The 18,918-nt window shown below is 37.0% G+C and overlaps 1 protein-coding gene across 1 annotated transcript; it reads right to left on the minus strand.

Annotated features, from left to right (window-relative positions):
* Positions 1-8,715: 8,715 nt before the first annotated feature.
* LOC141389718 (glutathione S-transferase 4) lies at positions 8,716-9,893 on the minus strand. Its single transcript, XM_073961639.1, has 2 exons — positions 9,766-9,893; positions 8,716-9,639 (listed from the first exon to the last, which is right to left on the minus strand). Exon 2 carries the CDS (start codon positions 9,635-9,637, stop codon positions 9,005-9,007), a length of 633 nt encoding a protein of 210 aa, XP_073817740.1. The 5' UTR covers positions 9,638-9,639; positions 9,766-9,893; the 3' UTR covers positions 8,716-9,004.
* Positions 9,894-18,918: the final 9,025 nt, after the last annotated feature.

Genomic DNA, 18,918 nt, shown 5'->3' on the forward strand with positions numbered 1-18,918 from the left:
CTTATTAACTGATGAATACACCTTATCAGCGTGTCTTCTCCGGTTTGTGAATTTTGGGAAAGGAAACAAATTATATAATACTAGCGGACCCGGCGAACTTCGTCTCGCTATTAAGGAATAAAATTTCATACAAAAACTCAATTTTCGATTTTTCCAATTTTCCGACTTTTCCAGAGAGATTATCCAAAATTTTCTTCCGTAAAGACCTTCTCCTCGAAAATACGAATAACTGACAAAAAATTTTACAGAAATCGGCCTAGCCGTTCTCATTTTATGAATTACTATAAATTTTGTACACCATTTTTATATATATAGATAATTGTTCCACAAACATCCCAGGCGGGACAGGGGAGACTTCTCTCATATCAATGAGTGCACCCCGATTCATATTAGCTCAATGATATGGGACCTACTGTTTATCGCCGAGTCCGAACGGCGTGTCTAAGACACCACTTGTAGAGAAGTTGTACAAGGCTGATATACTCAGAAAATGTCGCCAACATTAACTACATCCCACTTTAAATAAAACTTGTTGTTTTTAAAATTTGAAAACAACAAAACCCGAGATTAAGCTGAAATTATTTTACAACAATAAAATAATACACATCTCAACAAAACTGCCAAAAGTGAATCTAAAAATAATGCATTACTTTTCGCCGAGGAGTGAACATTTCCCAATTCTGCATTAAGCGGTTGTATGCTTACAATATACATATAAAATTATGTATTTTTAGTGCATTAAACTAAAACCAATACTAAAGCGGCAGTTAGAGCGTTTTTCCAAAGAAGCTTTTTGACCACAAATATATGACTAAACGCTATAAAATATATTCAAATCAAATATGTGGATATTCAAAAAGTATACTTCTAATTATAGTTATATTTCAGAACCTGGAATCGTAAATGGTACTTTAGTACTTTTGCCCATTTTGCGCTAAAAAACGAACCCTTTTTCCATAAACTAGAAAAAATTGCGCTCTTATCTAAACAAAAATAGCGATGACTAACTCTAGCTCCTTTGTTTTTCTGCTAGACAATTTTAGCCGATTGGAAACTATCATCATATTTGGACATGTTGATTTTGACATTTCTGATTGAGTTTTTGAAATTTTTCCATTATCTATCTACATTTGTATAGGAAGCAAACTATGTTGTAATAGGAATTTGACATTTTGTCACCTTGTGAAAACGGATTTAAGTCTTGTTAGTCTAGATTTATTGCTGTGGCGGAATATCTGGAGAGTCTCAATAACATAATAATCTGCAAAAAACTATGTTAAACGTCAAAAAACTTAATTTAGAATGCTTTTTTGATGATTTTCCAAATTTAATTGACGATTTTTGTCAAAAAAAAAAAAAAAAAAAAAAACTTGCATATTTAGCATATTTTTTGCATATTTTTGATATGAACCCAATAAAAAACATGCTAAAATCCGATGTCTAGTAATGACAAGGTTTACAATTTATCCGCGAACAGGTCTCAACCTGTTCTTAAGCCTTAATGTTTGTGTCGAAAAGGTACCGACAGAAATGTATTGATATAGTCAATCTTCGACTTTGATATACGTTTCCAAAAACATTTTCGATGTTCAAAGATCGGATCTCTTGCATTCGATTCAATCTTTGAACATCGAAAATGTTTTTGGAAACGTATATCAAAGTCGAAGATGGACTATATCAGTCCATTTCTGTCGGTACCTCCATTTGAGATCCCTTTTTGCTCCTGACTGCAGGGTCCTTTTAGCTATAGGGTAATTATCTCCGCCACTTTGGGCTTACACCCGATAAAATGTATTCTGTCATATTATGAGCCGCGAGGACTTATAATAATATGTAAATAATGTTCCGCAAACATACCAGAAGGGACAATGCACAGTGGTCCCACTTGAATGGGACGGTGCGACAAAAATATTTATAATCGTCGGATCAATCTGATTTTTTCAGTATAGGCTAAAAATAAGTAAAAAATACTTTAGTCAAAAAATCATAGCCCCCATGTAGCGGTACCACCCGATTTCAGGTATTTTGAATCCTTTATCTACATTTTCGGCCCTAATTGGCTGTACTTTGGTATTTGGGGTTCCCAATGGTAAAAAACCTTCTGCGCCAAAAATTGTGGTCTTAGGTCCAGGTTTCGGAATAGCTCTAATATTACGGTACCTCGCTATTTCAGTTATTTTGATGTTTTTATCTACATTTTCGGTTCGAATTGGTTGTAATTTGCTATTTGGAGTTCTTAGTGGTCAAAAAACGCCTCCGACTGGTATCGCGTACAGGAAAGGAAACAAATTATTCCATTTGAGTTCATAATATTTCATGGTAGTGTATATAATAAAGTTCGGTGCGATGTTTTTCATATTATATGTAGCATCATACATACATATATCAAAAATATACAAATGTAAAAAATACACTCATAAGTAGATCCCAAAACAAGAATGTCTAAATCTTAAAAGAAAAAAAACCAAATCAAACAATTAAAACACAAAACAAAGAAGAAACTGAGAATACAGTAATACGGCATATTCACTGAAACGGCCAGAGGCATCGTCAGTATTTTTAATGTCACACACGGAAATGCAAATATATGCAGCTGGAACCAATTTTTTTGTAAACCTGACACTATTTCGAACATTCTTCAAAAAGTTTGGAGAGTGGCAAAGGATGGCGACGTTAGTAAAACTCAACTTCAATTTTTAGGACTTGGAAAAAAATCGACAAAAAAGTATTATAAAAAATGTGATTTCCAGCACATTTTATGCGAATAATGTGTACAATTTTTTATGTAAAAGTAATTAGAAAACATTGTATTAAAACTTCCATTTCGAACAAAATAAATTTATCTTTTCAATTTTGAGTTAGTTGAATTGTAAGAAAACACAAGCTTATTGATGTTTTTAACGTTTTTAAGAGATCATACGTAAATGTCAACTTCTGTTTTGTTTTGTTAAATACCGTTATAAATTACGAAAACAGTGCTGGAATATTAAAATATAATATGTTTATATTATATACTTAGTTCAAGTACGAAGATGGGTTATATCGGTACACTCTTTCCGGTACCTCCCCCACAAAAGTTCGGAAAATTTGTGCGCACTATAACTCTTGAAGGGAGTAATCGATTTCGTCCATACTTTGCACATCGTGAAATTTCTACTTAGATGAGGTTCTAATATGGACTCTATTGGTCCACTCCTTCTGGTACCTCCCACACAAAATTTCGGATAAGTTCAGTTTAGGACCTGCTCTCGAATCGCTTTGATTTTTGGTTTAGCAACTTGTATTCACCGCCCCTTACTCGACGGTAAAAGTTTCATCAGGGGCAAGTCCATACTTCCTGAGAAAATAGCCTGAAAATTGCAAAAAAGCCCTATGACTCCGTGTGAGGTGGTTGGAGCGCAAGATAACTCTCGAACGGATCTGCCGATTCGGTCCAAAATCTGTCCTTAGTAATATTTTGTCCAAACTTAGTTTAAGTTGTTCGTACGGTAACTCTTAAAGGGAGTGGCCGAACTGGTCCATACTTCACACATCCTAATGTATCTACCAGATATACATCAGGTTAAAATATGGACTATGTTTGTCCACTCATCCGGTACCTCCCACACAAAATTTCGGATACGTTCTTGCATTCGCTGCCTCAATTGCATTCGCTGCCTCAATTACGATGGTAAAAGTTTTTTTTCGGGGACAAGTCCATACTTCTTGAGCAAACAGCCCGAGGGGTGTAAAAACCCCATAGGTACAATATGTAGTGGCTAGAGATCCACTTCCATAATGGTCAATGTCGATCCATTCTTTTTAGTATCTCCTCCGCAAAACTTTTGATAGGATAAGTGCACCAATAGTCGGCACTTTAGGAGTTTGCCTAACTTCAATCCTTCGCCTTTCGAGCAAATTTGGCCAATTGCAATGAAACAAAGCTTATTTGCTTCGAAATTTAGTTTACTTCCCGATGACATAAAGAAATGTTGAAGTATTGCTTTTAAAACTTGTGCAATTTGCGAATTTGTTAGAATAGTGCTTTTTTGCTAGTAGTCGGCACCATTTTCCAATAGTCGGCTTCACATGTTCCAGTAGTCGGCACCTTGTATTTTAGTATATAAATGTTCGTTTTTATTATTTTAAATAACAAAAAGCATACTTTTACACATATAACACATATTTTAAGTAAATTAAAAAAGTAAATAAAATAAAGATTTTGTTAACATTTGGAATTCATTTAAAATTGTTCGTTTTAGATCTGTTTTTAACATAAACTAAATTATTTGAAAGGTCAATAGTATCTACAGTATTTGGTCATATTCCAAATAATTGTGCATCATGGAAGTAGAAAATTGTAAATATATTGCTTAAATAAATTAGTTGGAGCTATAGTCGGCAAATATTACCCAATTGCCGGCATGCCACAAATGTACGCACTTCAAACCATGCCTAATATTGCCTAAAATCACTAAAAAGTCATTATTTTAATCAAGCTATTTTTATTAGTTAGACTTTATTTAACATTTTTGTACAATTTTGAGCTAAAATAATGGACAAATCGCCTGTTTCTCACCCCATGCCGACTTCTGGCAAACTTTACATTTTGTTGTCCCTAAAGTCGGCATCGGCATAAATTCCAGAATTAAAATAATTTCTAGTAATTTATTTTTCTAAAGTGTTCTTTTGACTATTCTTTACCAACACAACACCAATTTTGTTAATTTTTTTTTTAATTTTAATATAATTACAGACATTATTATGTTGACATCTCCACTAATTTTTTCTTAAGAGACATGCATTTTCGGTTTGGGTGAAAAACACTCAATAGTTAAATTCCGATATAATAAATGGTCTAAGCTCAATGAAATTTTACACAGGGTTAGCTGACAGTATTGTTGAAAAATTTTTAAGATAATTTTCATATTTTGTTGTTGTAAATATGAGTTATTTGAATTCAAATACGAAAGGTGCCGACTACTGGTACATGCCGGTGATGGGAGCACTTATCCTATTTAATCCTAATCAACATTTTTGTCGGTTGAAACGCCCAACATTTTTAAACCCCCCTAAATACATAGGTTTTTTTGGGAAATAATTGTTTCAATATTCACAGGCAGAGGGTATATATCTGTCGGCAAAGCCGACTGATACTTTTTTACTTGTTTTATTTTACTGTCAATTTTATATTGTACCTTCTATAATCACTTCATAATAGAGAAAAATTCGTTACACCCTAATATATGCATACTTATACTTGTGTGCATACATAAATATATACTCTGTATGAATGTATCAACAATTCCTATTGTGAAAAAAACTTGTAGTTCTCCCTAAATCAAAAAAAAAAGAACACACATCTGCTCAATAGCCAAGCGGCATTTCTTATTTACTCCATCCATTCCATACACTACTCTCAGTTCAGTTATCAAATGGGGAGATAAAAGAATTGCGAGAACATTCTTTTCATTTGATTGCAATTTCTGTTTTCTATTCTGTACATATGTATAGAATTTTATGACTTGTCTCCATTCCAGAATGCGAAAGCCACACAAAAAAACAAAAACAACAAATTATTTTAATCTCATGTCACGCCAATGTTTGTTATCAGCCGCATAAATGACAATGATTTGCAAAAAAATATTTTTTTTAAGGCAAACAAAAAATGGGAAACATAATTATTTATTTACTTTATTATTTGTTTATGTTAATTATAAAACAAATAATTATGAGCCCATGCAGCATGGAATTTTTTCCATGCAAAAAATTTACATTAGGAATGCTATTTACACTCTGGGAACACGAAGTAATACTCATGACTGCACCGGTCGATGGACTTCGCTGTGGCAAACAAAATTTGATTCGAAGCTGAAACAAAAAAGACGATGATGCCACTTAAAAAATTCTGGAAGATGAATGTTTACCTCCCAGCCAGAAAGATGACAAGACAGCGGTAATCCTGCTTAAGAAACGTAAGGTAGATGAGGCCTATAGATTTCCTGCAGAACTGTTGAAGACCTTCGATTTGCCAGCAACTGACAGGTACAAAATATCTATAAAATAAGTCTCCTTCCCATTACTTGTAAAATCGTAAATAGTTTCCAATACACTGTTTGACCAATAAACGTTGATTATACCCTCCACCATATAATTAAATTTGTCATTCATCAGTGACCCTATAAAGTATATATATTCTTGATCAGGGTAAAATTCTAAGTCGATATAACCATGTCCGTCCGTCTGTTGAAATCAAAATACAGCTCGCAATTTTTAAGATAGAGCTTTGTAATTTGGTATAGACGTGTCTATTACTCCTAGGATGTTTGGTATGCCAATGGGCTATATCGGTCCACGTTTTGATATAGCCCCCATAGAACCCGGTTTTCGGTATTTTGAAGGTTTTAGCCTCATTATCACACTGAAGTGGCTGACATTTCGAAGGTGGTGATCTCAATATTCCTACAAAATGGCTGACATTTTGTATTTAGTCTTCATTCTGAGTATAAAACTTCCCATATGAAATTTGTTGGTATAGGTTCACGCCTTCATACAGCCCCCATAGAACGGTACCTCCTTATTTCCGACATTTTTAAGGTTATGGCCTCAATAATCCACCGAAATGGCTGAAACTTGGTATTCAGTCTTCATTTTGGGGTAGTAAACGTTCCATATGAAATTTGTCGGTATAGGTCAATGCCTTCATATAGCCCCCATAGAACGGTACCACCCGATTTTCGGTATTTTAACGGTTTTAGCCTCATTATCACACCGAAATGGCGGAAGTTTGTTGCTTAGTCTTTGTTGGGCGTATAAAACGTTCTCCCAGAAATTAGTCTGTATAGGTCCACGCTTTTTTATAGCCCCCATAGAAGGGTACCTCCCGATTTTCGGTATTTTGAAGGTTGTGGTCGCAGTAACCCACCGAAATGGTTGAAATTTGGTATTTAGTCTTTGTTGGAGGTAAAAGCTTTTCTGACTGTAATTCGTCGGTATAGGTCCACTTTTCGATATAGAATGGTTCCCCCTGATTTTCGTAATTCTGAAGGTTTAACGTCAATATAACACCGAAAAACTGAAATTTGTCATTTCTTCCATGGGCGTTTCCAATATTCCAGAAGGGAATTATCTGTATAGGTCCGCGGATTCCTATATCCCCTATAGAAGCGTACGTCTTGATTTTCGGTATTTTGAAGGTTTTACCGGAATATCGGAAGTTTGGTATTTAGCCTTCTTTGAGTCTAAAAGTTTTCCGCTAGAAATTTGTAGGTATAGATCGACGTTTTGATATTGCCCCAAGGAACGGTACTTCCCGAATTTAGGTATTTTGAAGGTTAGACACATTGTTTTACCGAACTTGCTAAAATTTGGTATTTAGTCTTCTTCATAAACGAAAGGAAACTAATTGTTCCATTTTACTTCAGTACAACTTGTGATGAAAAGTATAAGAAGTTCGGCCTGGCCGAACTTAACGCCGTTCTTACTTGTGGATTTTTTAAACAATATTTTTCACCCACCATCAGACCAATAAACGTGGATTTTTTAAACAATATTTTTTCACCCACCATCAGACCAATAAACGTGGATTTTTTAAACAATATTTTTTCACCCACCATCAGACCAATAAACGTGGATTTTTTAAACAATATTTTTTCACCCACCATCAGACCAATAAACGTGGATTTTTTAAACAATATTTTTTCACCCACCATCAGACCAATAAACGTGGATTTTTTAAACAATATTTTTTCACCTACCATCAGACCAATAAACGTGGATTTTTTTTAAGAATATTTTTTCACCCACCATCAGACCAATAAACGTGGATTTTTTAAACAATATTTTTTCACCCACCATCAGACCAATAAACGTGGATTTTTTAAACAATATTTTTTCACCCACCATCAGACCAATAAACGTGGATTTTTTAAACAATATTTTTTCACCCACCATCAGACCAATAAACGTGGATTTTTTAAACAATATTTTTTCACCTACCATCAGACCAATAAACGAAGATTTTTTTAAACAATATTTTTTCACCCACCATCAGACCAATAAACGTGGATTTTTTTAAACAATATTTTTTCACCCACCATCAGACCAATAAACGTGGATTTTTTAAACAATATTTTTTCACCCACCATCAGACCAATAAACGTGGATTTTTTAAACAATATTTTTTCACCCACCATCAGACCAATAAACGTGGATTTTTTTTAAGAATATTTTTTCACCCACCATCAGACCAATAAACGTAGATTTTTTAAAGAATATTTTTTCACCCACCATCAGACCAATAAACGTGGATTTTTTTTAAGAATATTTTTTCACCCACCATCAGACCAATAAACGTAGATTTTTTAAAGAATATTTTTTCACCCACCATCACACCAATAAACGTGGATTTTTTTAAACAATATTTTTTCACCCACCATCAGACCAATAAACGTGGATTTTTTTAAACAATATTTTTTCACCCACCATCAGACCAATAAACGTGGATTTTTTTAAACAATATTTTTTCACCCACCATCAGACTAATAAACGTGGATTTTTTTAAACAATATTTTTTCACCCACCATCAGACCAATAAACGTGGATTTTTTTAAACAATATTTTTTCACCCACCATCAGACCAATAAACGTGGATTTTTTTAAACAATATTTTTTCACCCACCATCAGACCAATAAACGTGGATTTTTTTAAACAATATTTTTTCAACAAAAACAATATTTTTACTTAAATATATATATAAATATATATATATATAAAATAAATATTTTATTTTTTTACGAAATATACACAATATATTTCACATAATTACAAAAACAAATAATAACAATTATTCATTGACTTACGTACTGTGTAACGGTAGTTTTAAACATGTAAAAAGCTTTGTTAATCTAAATTCTATAACTAAATAATTTTATAATTAAATTTGTAATAAAATCCTATGCCAATTGATTGGAACGGAAACGGAAGAGGGAAAAAATTAAAAAATAAAAATAAAAAAAAAAAAATCTACTTTGGAATCAATGTTTTCATTTCCAAAGCACCGGTCGCATTTTCATCGGCACCAGGAGCTGTTTCCTTAACCAAGGCGTACCACTTTGTAACATTTTCGAATTTACTAAAGTCAATATTCACTGCTTCAAAGGTGCTGATCGTGGCCAAAATTGCCAAATCCGCCAATGTGAGGTTATCGCCAGCAACATATTTTGTTTGTGACAAAAATGTGTTCAAAAATTCAATGGCAACTTCCAATTTCTTCAATAGCTCAGGATCGGCAGGTTTATTCTCTTTGAATTGTGGATAGAAATAGTTGGCAAAACTTTGATACAAAGTACCCATATCGAAGTAGAGACGTTGATTGATCAAAGCTCGTTTTTGTGGACAACTGGGATACAGGGGATCATCTTGTTTGCCATATTTCTCCACCAAATAAACCATAATGGCACGCGACTCCCAAATCGAAAAACCATTATCCACCAAAGTGGGAATGGTGTGTTGTGGATTGATTTTTAGAAATTCTGGTTTCATGTGTTCGCCCTCAAAGAGGTTAAGTAATTTTTTGTTCAACTCAAGGCCAAGAGCTTTGGCTGTCATTAGCACTGAACGACAGGGAGCTGATAGGGGAAGATAATAGAAATCCATCGCTGTAAAAAATGAAGAAAAAATAAATCGAAATTAGAATTTAAAAAAATTTTATCAACAAGAAATTTGCATATGTAGAAGAAATTAATATTAAAAAAAAATATTTCAAACTTCTATTCACAACTTACTTCTTTTCTGCTTAATATGCCGTTCTGCTCAGAATGAAATCTGCTTTGCGACTGATCACTGTATGGAACAATTAAATTTATGATAGCTAGTTGATAGTTTTCGAAAACTACATTTTGTTAAATTAACGTTATTTTTGAACGAGAGAGCGACGAGAGAAATGTTTTATATAGGCATACATATGTATGAATGTATATATGTAGCAGGTGTATAACGTTTTCATTATTTTTTTGGCAATAGTTTGCAAAAAGAAGACAGAACTACATCCATCCAACAACATTTTATCCATTACAGTCGAAATCGCTTATGACGTCATAGTTTTTAACGACGAAATCCAAAAGTTCAGAATTTTCGTCACCCACACAAAACAATCCGACGGGAGCGGGTTCTTTCGTACCGGATTGACCCGAAACCATAGTGTTTCGGCCAGCGACTTCCAACCCAACATTAAACCTATGGTCCTATGTAGGTTTCATGCTGCTACAACAACAACAACTCAAAACAAATATCGCTTAGAATGGCATATCGGTTATAGCGACCAATTTCGCCGGTCCCTTGACCGCCGTTATAAACGATTTAGACTGTAGTTCGCTCGTACCACTAATCGCAACATTGTCCCGTTAAATCGTATTGTCCGCACTGTGCTTGTAATGGACAATACGTTTTATTCACTTCATTCGATAATTAACACTTTAAAAATAGGACAACTTCGAAAGTTAGACAAGAATATGTGATTGTATTTTTTATTACATACGAGGGCTACTGTATAAGTTTCTAGGCTAATAATGAGACGTAAGAGCGGCATTATATTCGGCCAGGCCGAACTTTTTATACCCTACACCACGAGTTGTATTGAAGTAAAATTGAACAATTAGTTTCCTTTCCAAATCACCCCATGGAAGACTAAATAAAAAATTTCAGTCTTTCGGTGGGATATTGAAGTAACAACCTTCAGAATTACGAAAATCGGGAGGTACCGTTCTATGGGGGCTATATCGAAAAGTGGACCTATACGAACGAATTTCAATCAGAAATGCTTTTACCTCCAATAAGGCTAAATACCAAATTTCAGCCATTTCGGTGGCTAGCTGTGGCCACAACCTTCAAAATACCGAAAATCGGAAGGTACCGTTCTATGGGGGCTATATGAAGCCGTGGACCTATACCGAAAAATTTCTGGGAGAAAGTTGTATACCCCCAACGAAGACTAAGTACCAAATTTCAGCCATTTCGCTGTGACAAAATCGGGAGGTACCGTACATTTAATACCCCTAATGAAGACCAAATAACAAATTTCAGCCATCTCGGTGGAATATTAAGGCCAAAACCTTCAAAATACCAGAAATAGTGAGGTACCGTTCTATGGGGGGCTATACTAAGGCGTAGACCTGTACAGACAAGTTTCTAGGGAAATTTTTATGCTTCCAACGATGACTACATACCAAATTTTAGCCATTTCGGAGCGACACAACCTTCAAAATACCGAAAATCCTGTGGTACCGTTCTATAGGGGCTATATGAAGACGTGGACCTATACCGACAAATTTCAGATGGAAAGTTTTGCACCCCCAACGAATACCAATTACCAAATTACCGTCATTTCGGAGGGATATTGAGGACACAACAAATCGGAAGGTACCGTTCTATGGAGGCTAAATGAAGACGTTCATCTATACGAAAAATTTCGGGCGGAAAGTTTGAAAGAAATGGTGCTTCTCTAGACCCTTTCTGAATGAAAGAGTGTCTATGTAGACACTTTCTGAAAGAAAGATTGTTTCTTTAGACCCTTTCTAAAGGAAAGGGTGCTTCTCTTGAACCTTTTTGAAAAAGGGTGCTTCTCTTGAACCTTTTTGAAAAAGGGTGCTTCTCTTGAACCTTTTTGAAAAATGGTGCTTCTCTTGAACCTTTTTGAAAAAGGGTGCTTCTCTTGAACCTTTTTGAAAAATGGTGCTTCTCTTGAACCTTTTTGAAAAAGCGTGCTTCTCTTGACCTTTTCTCAATGAAAGGGTTCTTTTCTAGACTCTTTCTTAAATAATGGGTGCTTTTCTAGACCCTTTCGGAAAGAAAGGATTCTCCTCTAGACCCTTTCTGAAAGAAAAGGTGCTTCTCTAGACCCTTTGTGAATGAAAGGGTTCTTTTCTAGACTCTTTCTTAAAGAAAGGGTGCCCCTCTAGACCTTTTTTAAAGGAGAATGTGCTTTTCTAGACCCTTTCTAAAAGAAAGGGTGTCTCTCTAGATCCTTTAAAAAAAGTGTGCTTATCTAGACCCTTTCTGATAGAAAGAGTGCTTCTCTAGACCCTTTCTGAAATAAAGCGTGCTTCTCTAGACCCTTAAGAAAGGGGGCTTCTCTAGACCCTTTCTGAAATAAAGGGTGCTTCTCTAGACCCTTTCTGAAATAAAGGGTGCTTCTCTAGACCCTTTTTGAAATAATGGGTGCTTCTCTAGACCCTTTCTGAAATAATGGGTGCTTCTCTAGACGCTTTCTGAAATAATGGGTGCTTCTCTAGACGCTTTCTGAAATAATGGGTGCTTCTCTAGACGCTTTCTGAAATAATGGGTGCTTCTCTAGACCGTTTCCCAAGGAAAGGGTGCTTATCTAGACCTTTCTGAAAGAAAGGGTGCTTTTCTAGACCCTTTCTTAAAGAAAAGGTGCTTTTCTAGACCCTTTCTCAAAGAAAGGGTGCTTTTCTAGACCCTTTCTCAAAGAAAGGGTGCTTTTCTAGACCCTTTCTCAAAGAAAGGGTGCTTTTCTAGACCCTTTCTCAAAGAAAGGGTGCTTTTCTAGACCCTTTCTCAAAGAAAGGGTGCTTTTCTAGACCCTTTCTCAAAGAAAGGGTGCTTTTCTAGACCCTTTCTCAAAGAAAGGGTGCTTTTCTAGACCCTTTCTCAAAGAAAGGGTGCTTTTCTAGACCCTTTCTCAAAGAAAGGGTGCTTTTCTAGACCCTTTCTCAAAGAAAGGGTGCTTTTCTAGACCCTTTCTCAAAGAAATGGTGCTTTTCTAGACCCTTTCTCAAAGAAAGGGTGCTTTTCTAGACCCTTTCTCAAAGAAAGGGTGCTTTTCTAGACCCTTTCTCAAAGAAAGGGTGCTTTTCTAGACCCTTTCTCAAAGAAAGGGTGCTTTTCTAGACCCTTTCTCAAAGAAAGGGTGCTTTTCTAGACCCTTTCTCAAAGAAAGGGTGCTTTTCTAGACCCTTTCTCAAAGAAAGGGTGCTTTTCTAGACCCTTTCTCAAAGAAAGGGTGCTTTTCTAGACCCTTTCTCAAGGAAAGGGTGCTTTTCTGGACCCTTTCTCAAAGAAAGGGTGATTCTCTAGACCCTTTCTGAAATAAAGGGTGCTTCTCTAGACCCTTCTGAAATAAAGCGTGCTTCTCTAGACCCTTAAGAAAGGGTGCTTCTCTAGACCCTTAAGAAAGGGTGCTTCTCTAGACCCTTTCTGAAATAAAGGGTGCTTCTCTAGACCCTTTCTGAAATAAAGGGTGATTCTCTAGACCCTTTCTGAAATAAAGGGTGCTTCTCTAGACCCTTTCTAAAATAATGGGTGCTTCTCTAGACCCTTTCTAAAATAATGGGTGCTTCTCTAGACCGTTTCCCAAGGAAAGGGTGCTTATCTAGACCTTTCTAGAATCTTTCTCAAAGAAAGGGTGCTTTTTTAGACCCTTTCTCAAAGAAAGGGTGCTTTTCTAGACCCTTTCTCAAAGAAAGGGTGCTTTTCTAGACCCTTTCTCAAAGAAAGGGTGCTTTTTAGACCCTTTCTCAAAGAAAGGGTGTTTTTCTAGACCCTTTATCAAAGAAAGGGTGTTTTTCTAGACCCTTTCTCAAAGAAAGGGTGCTTTTCTAGACCCTTTCTCAAAGAAAGGGTGCTTTTCTAGACCCTTTCTCAAAGAAAGGGTGCTTTTCTAGACCCTTTCTCAAAGAAAGGGTGCTTTTCTAGACCCTTTCTCAAAGAAAGGGTGCTTTTCTAGACCCTTTCTCAAAGAAAGGGTGCTTTTCTAGACCCTTTCTCAAAGAAAGGGTGCTTTTCTAGACCCTTTCTCAAAGAAAGGGTGCTTTTCTAGACCCTTTCTCAAAGAAAGGGTGCTTTTCTAGACCCTTTCTCAAAGAAAGGGTGCTTTTCTAAACCCTTTCTCAAAGAAAGGGTGCTTTTCTAGACCCTTTCTCAAAGAAAGGGTGCTTTTCTAGACCCTTTGTGAATGAAAGGGTTCTTTTCTAGACTCTTTCTTAAAGAAAGGGTGCCTCTCTAGACCTTTTTTAAAGGAGAATATGCTTTTCTAGACCCTTTCTCAAAGAAAGGGTGCTTTTCTAGACCCTTTCTCAAAGAAAGGGTGCTTTTCTAGACCCTTTCTCAAAGAAAGGGTGCTTTTCTAGAACCTTTCTCAAAGAAAGGGTGCTTTTCTAGACCCTTTCTCAAAGAAAGGGTGCTTTTCTAGACCCTTTCTCAAAGAAAGGGTGCTTTTCTAGACCCTTTCTCAAAGAAAGGGTGCTTTTCTAGACCCTTTCTCAAAGAAAGGGTGCTTTTCTAGACCCTTTCTCAAAGAAAGGGTGCTTTTCTAGACCCTTTCTCAAAGAAAGGGTGCTTTTCTAGACCCTTTCTCAAAGAAAGGGTGCTTTTCTAGACCCTTTCTCAAAGAAAGGGTGCTTTTCTAGACCCTTTCTCAAAGAAAGGGTGCTTTTCTAGACCCTTTCTCAAATAAAGGGTGCTTTTCTAGACCCTTTCTCAAAGAAAGGGTGCTTTTCTAGACCCTTTCTCAAAGAAAGGGTGCTTTTCTAGACCCTTTCTCAAAGAAAGGGTGCTTTTCTAGACCCTTTCTCAAAGAAAGGCTGCTTTTCTAGACCCTTTCTCAAAGAAAGGCTGCTTTTCTAGACCCTTTCTCAAAGAAAGGCTGCTTTTCTAGACCCTTTCTCAAAGAAAGGGTGCTTTTCTAGACTCTTTTTCAAAGAAAGGGTGCTTTTCTAGACCCTTTCTCAAAGAAAGGGTGCTTTTCTAGACCCTTTCTCAAAGAAAGGGTGCTTTTCTAGACCCTTTCTCAAAGAAAGGGTGCTTTTCTAGACCCTTTCTCAAAGAAAGGGTGCTTTTCTAGACCCTTTCTCAAAGAAAGGGTGCTTTTCTAGACCCTTTCTCAAAGAAAGGGTGCTTTTCTACACCCTTTCTCAAAGAAAGGGTGCTTTTCTAGACCCTTTCTCAAAGAAAGGGTGCTTTTCTACACCCTTTCTCAAAGAAAGGGTGCTTTTCTACACCCTTTCTCAAAGAAAGGGTGTTTTTCTAGACCCTTTATCAAAGAAAGGGTGTTTTTCTAGACCCTTTCTCAAAGAAAGGGTGCTTTTCTAGACCCTTTCTCAAAGAAAGGGTGCTTTTCTAGACCCTTTCTCAAAGAAAGGGTGCTTTTCTAGACCCTTTCTCAAAGAAAGGGTGCTTTTCTAGACCCTTTCTCAAAGAAAGGGTGCTTTTCTAGACCCTTTCTCAAAGAAAGGGTGCTTTTCTAGACCCTTTCTCAAAGAAAGGGTGCTTTTCTAGACCCTTTCTCAAAGAAAGGGTGCTTTTCTAGACCCTTTCTCAAAGAAAGGGTGCTTTTCTAGACCCTTTCTCAAAGAAAGGGTGCTTTTCTAAACCCTTTCTCAAAGAAAGGGTGCTTTTCTAGACCCTTTCTCAAAGAAAGGGTGCTTTTCTAGACCCTTTGTGAATGAAAGGGTTCTTTTCTAGACTCTTTCTTAAAGAAAGGGTGCCTCTCTAGACCTTTTTTAAAGGAGAATATGCTTTTCTAGACCCTTTCTCAAAGAAAGGGTGCTTTTCTAGACCCTTTCTCAAAGAAAGGGTGCTTTTCTAGACCCTTTCTCAAAGAAAGGGTGCTTTTCTAGAACCTTTCTCAAAGAAAGGGTGCTTTTCTAGACCCTTTCTCAAAGAAAGGGTGCTTTTCTAGACCCTTTCTCAAAGAAAGGGTGCTTTTCTAGACCCTTTCTCAAAGAAAGGGTGCTTTTCTAGACCCTTTCTCAAAGAAAGGGTGCTTTTCTAGACCCTTTCTCAAAGAAAGGGTGCTTTTCTAGACCCTTTCTCAAAGAAAGGGTGCTTTTCTAGACCCTTTCTCAAAGAAAGGGTGCTTTTCTAGACCCTTTCTCAAAGAAAGGGTGCTTTTCTAGACCCTTTCTCAAAGAAAGGGTGCTTTTCTAGACCCTTTCTCAAATAAAGGGTGCTTTTCTAGACCCTTTCTCAAAGAAAGGGTGCTTTTCTAGACCCTTTCTCAAAGAAAGGGTGCTTTTCTAGACCCTTTCTCAAAGAAAGGGTGCTTTTCTAGACCCTTTCTCAAAGAAAGGCTGCTTTTCTAGACCCTTTCTCAAAGAAAGGCTGCTTTTCTAGACCCTTTCTCAAAGAAAGGCTGCTTTTCTAGACCCTTTCTCAAAGAAAGGGTGCTTTTCTAGACTCTTTTTCAAAGAAAGGGTGCTTTTCTAGACCCTTTCTCAAAGAAAGGGTGCTTTTCTAGACCCTTTCTCAAAGAAAGGGTGCTTTTCTAGACCCTTTCTCAAAGAAAGGGTGCTTTTCTAGACCCTTTCTCAAAGAAAGGGTGCTTTTCTAGACCCTTTCTCAAAGAAAGGGTGCTTTTCTAGACCCTTTCTCAAAGAAAGGGTGCTTTTCTAGACCCTTTCTCAAAGAAAGGGTGCTTTTCTAGACCCTTTCTCAAAGAAAGGGTGCTTTTCTACACCCTTTCTCAAAGAAAGGGTGCTTTTCTAGACCCTTTCTCAAAGAAAGGGTGCTTTTCTACACCCTTTCTCAAAGAAAGGGTGCTTTTCTACACCCTTTCTCAAAGAAAGGGTGCTTTTCTACACCCTTTCTCAAAGAAAGGGTGCTTTTCTACACCCTTTCTCAAAGAAAGGGTGCTTTTCTAGACCCTTTCTCAAAGAAAGGGTGCTTTTCTAGACCCTTTCTCAAAGAAAGGGTGCTTTTCTAGACCCTTTCTCAAAGAAAGGGTGCTTTTCTAGACCCTTTCTCAAAGAAAGGGTGCTTTTCTAGACCCTTTCTCAAAGAAAGGGTGCTTTTCTAGACCCTTTCTCAAAGAAAGGGTGCTTTTCTAGACCCTTTCTCAAAGAAAGGATGCTTTTCTAGACCCTTTCTCAAAGAAAGGGTGCTTTTCTAGACCCTTTCTCAAAGAAAGGGTGCTTTTCTACACCCTTTCTCAAAGAAAGGGTGCTTTTCTACACCCTTTCTCAAAGAAAGGGTGCTTTTCTAGACCCTTTCTCAAAGAAAGGGTGCTTTTCTAGACCCTTTCTCAAAGAAAGGGTGCTTTTCTAGACCCTTTCTCAAAGAAAGGGTGCTTTTCTAGACCCTTTCTCAAAGAAAGGGTGCTTTTCTAGACCCTTTCTCAAAGAAAGGGTGCTTTTCTAGACCCTTTCTCAAAGAAAGGGTGCTTTTCTAGACCCTTTCTCAAAGAAAGGGTGCTTTTCTAGACTCTTTCTCAAAGAAAGGGTGCTTTTCTAGACCCTTTCTCAAAGAAAGGGTGCTTTTCTAGACCCTTTCTCAAAGAAAGGGTGCTTTTCTAGACCCTTTTCTCAAAGAAAGGGTGCTTTTCTAGACCCTTTCTCAAAGAAAGGGTGCTTTTCTAGACCCTTTTCTCAAAGAAAGGGTGCTTTTCTAGACCCTTTCTCAAAGAAAGGGTGCTTTTCTAGACCCTTTCTCAAAGAAAGGGTGCTTTTCTAGACCCTTTCTCAAAGAAAGGGTGCTTTTCTAGACCCTTTCTCAAAGAAAGGGTGCTTTTCTAGACCCTTTCTCAAAGAAAGGGTGCTTTTCTAGACCCTTTCTCAAAGAAAGGGTGCTTTTCTAGACCCTTTCTCAAAGAAAGGGTGCTTTTCTAGACCCTTTCTCAAAGAAAGGGTGCTTTTCTAGACCCTTTCTCAAAGAAAGGGTGCTTTTCTAGACCCTTTCTCAAAGAAAGGGTGCTTTTCTAGACCCTTTCTCAAAGAAAGGGTGCTTTTCTAGACCCTTTCTCAAAGAAAGGGTGCTTTTCTAGACCCTTTCTCAAAGAAAGGGTGCTTTTCTAGACCCTTTCTCAAAGAAAGGGTGCTTTTCTAGACCCTTTCTCAAAGAAAGGGTGCTTTTCTAGACCCTTTCTCAAAGAAAGGGTGCTTTTCTAGACCCTTTCTCAAAGAAAGGGTGCTTTTCTAGACCCTTTCTCAAAGAAAGGGTGCTTTTCTAGACCCTTTCTCAAAGAAAGGGTGCTTTTCTAGACCCTTTCTCAAAGAAAGGGTGCTTTTCTAGACCCTTTCTCAAAGAAAGGGTGCTTTTCTAGACCCTTTCTCAAAGAAAGGGTGCTTTTCTAGACCCTTTCTCAAAGAAAGGGTGCTTTTCTAGACCCTTTCTCAAAGAAAGGGTGCTTTTCTAGACCCTTTCTCAAAGAAAGGGTGCTTTTCTAGACCCTTTCTCAAAGAAAGGGTGCTTTTCTAGACCCTTTCTCAAAGAAAGGGTGCTTTTCTAGACCCTTTCTCAAAGAAAGGGTGCTTTTCTAGACCCTTTCTCAAAGAAAGGGTGCTTTTCTAGACCCTTTCTCAAAGAAAGGGTGCTTTTCTAGACCCTTTCTCAAAGAAAGGGTGCTTTTCTAGACCCTTTCTCAAAGAAAGGGTGCTTTTCTAGACCCTTTCTCAAAGAAAGGGTGCTTTTCTAGACCCTTTCTCAAAGAAAGGGTGCTTTTCTAGACCCTTTCTCAAAGAAAGGGTGCTTTTCTAGACCCTTTCTCAAAGAAAGGGTGCTTTTCTAGACCCTTTCTCAAAGAAAGGGTGCTTTTCTAGACCCTTTCTCAAAGAAAGGGTGCTTTTCTAGACCCTTTCTCAAAGAAAGGGTGCTTTTCTAGACCCTTTCTCAAAGAAAGGGTGCTTTTCTAGACCCTTTCTCAAAGAAAGGGTGCTTTTCTAGACCCTTTCTCAAAGAAAGGGTGCTTTTCTAGACCCTTTCTCAAAGAAAGGGTGCTTTTCTAGACCCTTTCTCAAAGAAAGGGTGCTTTTCTAGACCCTTTCTCAAAGAAAGGGTGCTTTTCTAGACCCTTTCTCAAAGAAAGGGTGCTTTTCTAGACCCTTTCTCAAAGAAAGGGTGCTTTTCTAGACCCTTTCTCAAAGAAAGGGTGCTTTTCTAGACCCTTTCTCAAAGAAAGGGTGCTTTTCTAGACCCTTTCTCAAAGA

Source organism: Musca autumnalis, unplaced genomic scaffold, assembly GCF_047663935.1.
Source record: "Musca autumnalis isolate F117 unplaced genomic scaffold, ASM4766393v1 scaffold_1, whole genome shotgun sequence".
Taxonomy (NCBI): domain Eukaryota; kingdom Metazoa; phylum Arthropoda; class Insecta; order Diptera; family Muscidae; genus Musca; species Musca autumnalis.

Excerpts from the sequence above, each read along its gene's own strand:
- LOC141389718 (XM_073961639.1), bottom strand. The coding sequence starts at position 9,637 with ATGGATTTCTATTATCTTCCCCTATCAGCTCCCTGTCGTTCAGTGCTA.